Below are 1,644 nucleotides of genomic sequence, written 5' to 3'. Positions count from 1 at the left end.
ATCAAGACAGTAAAGGTGGGCAATGCTTTTAAATATATTTAGTTTTTAAACACAATAATGAAGCACAAACTCATATTAAAATCCTATCATGATCTAAGATAGGATGTGATAAGTGTGTGCTTATGAGATGTTAATGATATCCATTACTTGTATTTTTTAGGGTTATGTTCAGATGTATTTTATATTTTTTGCATTTAATTAAAAAATACAGCAAGTACAGTAATATTGTGAAATATTATTACAGTTTAAAATAACTATATATTTTTAAATGTAACTTTTACATTTGAGCTGAATTTTTAGCATCATTCCTCCAGTCTTCAGTCTCATTTGATCATTCAGAAATCATTATCATATGCTGATTTGTTGCTCAAGACACATTTATTATCAATGCTGAAAACTGCTTTTGCTGCTTAATGTTTTTGTGTAAACCATGATACACTACCATTCCAAAGTTTGAAGAAAGATTTAAAAAAAGAAAAGAAAAGAATACTTTTATTCAGCAAAGATGCATAAAATGTATATATAATTGATTGTAATTTATAAACACTTTTATATTGTTTCAAAAGTTGTATATTTCAAATAAACGCAGTTTATTGTACTTTCTATTCATCAAAGAATCCTGAAAAAATGTATCACTGTTTCCTCAACATATTAAAGGGGGAAAACTGTTTTTATAATTATAATAAGAAACATTATTAATAATTGAGCACCAATTATAATTAATAATAATTGCACCAAATCAGCATATTAAAATGATTTGTGAAGGATCAATACTGGAGTAATTTCTGCTGAAATTTCAGTTTTGACATCACGGGAATAATTTACATTTTATGGTATAGTATATTCAAATAGAAAACAGTTCTTAACTGTAATAATTTCAAAATATTACTGTTTTTATTGTATTTTTGATCAAATTAATGCATAAGAGTTGTCTTTAAAAAAAACTAACTTGTCAGCACTGTCAGATATTAAAATAATACTCATCAAATAAAAATTTTATTTTTAAATGTATTTTATTTTTAGGTTTTTGATAACTTTATTATTTGATAACTTATTTCCACCTGTATTCATAGATAAGGGTGAATCCCAATCAAAAGTTGATGTAACAACATTGCTGGTGGGCATTATCTCCGCTGGAGTCTTTATTGTTATAGTTGGCCTCGTTATCTGGTACTTCTGCCAGGGGAGGAATAAACACCATGGCTTCCGAGGGTAAGGCTTTACAATGAGATGTGTGAAGCACATTCTCTATGTTTGAGAGAATTATCTTAAGAGTTTGTCATTTGCTGTAGGATCTGGAGAGACTGATTGCAATGTTTTGCCTTTTAAATTTAGCTCCATCAGACGCCGATCCACCCGAAGCAATGCCTCTGTGATAATCCGGAGACTGGAGGAGGTCTCTCTCCATCGTATTCCTCACACAGGCTCAGATTCCAACCCAGATGCTCATGCTTTACCTTCTTATGAACAGGCCATTGCCATCAATGGACCACATGATGCCCCACCTCCGCCGTATCCTGGGTACCAACACGCATTTTCATTTGACCTCTTCCCTTATGTAATCTCTCTGTCATTTTTATTACACCTTTATTATGTCATTTAGTTGCTTATTACCACCCATTTAACGTTTCTTCAACATAATAT

General features: G+C 30.8%; 1 protein-coding gene across 1 annotated transcript in view; it reads left to right on the top strand.

Moving 5' to 3' along the window:
• The first annotated feature begins 1,006 nt into the window (after window positions 1–1,006).
• Window positions 1,007–1,644, top strand: part of LOC107602103 (transmembrane gamma-carboxyglutamic acid protein 4-like) — a 2,983-nt gene continuing 2,345 nt past the window's right edge. The window contains exons 1-2 of the mRNA XM_016294511.1: window positions 1,007–1,212; window positions 1,336–1,521. Of these exons, the coding sequence (XP_016149997.1) occupies window positions 1,007–1,212; window positions 1,336–1,521 (392 nt within the window). The remainder of the gene's footprint in view (window positions 1,213–1,335; window positions 1,522–1,644) is intronic.

The sequence above is a fragment of the Sinocyclocheilus grahami genome, unplaced genomic scaffold (assembly GCF_001515645.1).
Source record: "Sinocyclocheilus grahami isolate Dianchi unplaced genomic scaffold, SAMN03320097.WGS_v1.1 scaffold319.1, whole genome shotgun sequence".
Lineage (NCBI taxonomy): Eukaryota > Metazoa > Chordata > Actinopteri > Cypriniformes > Cyprinidae > Sinocyclocheilus > Sinocyclocheilus grahami.
Note: the sequence above shows the minus strand (reverse complement) of the source record. Positions and strands in the feature narration are given on the sequence as shown.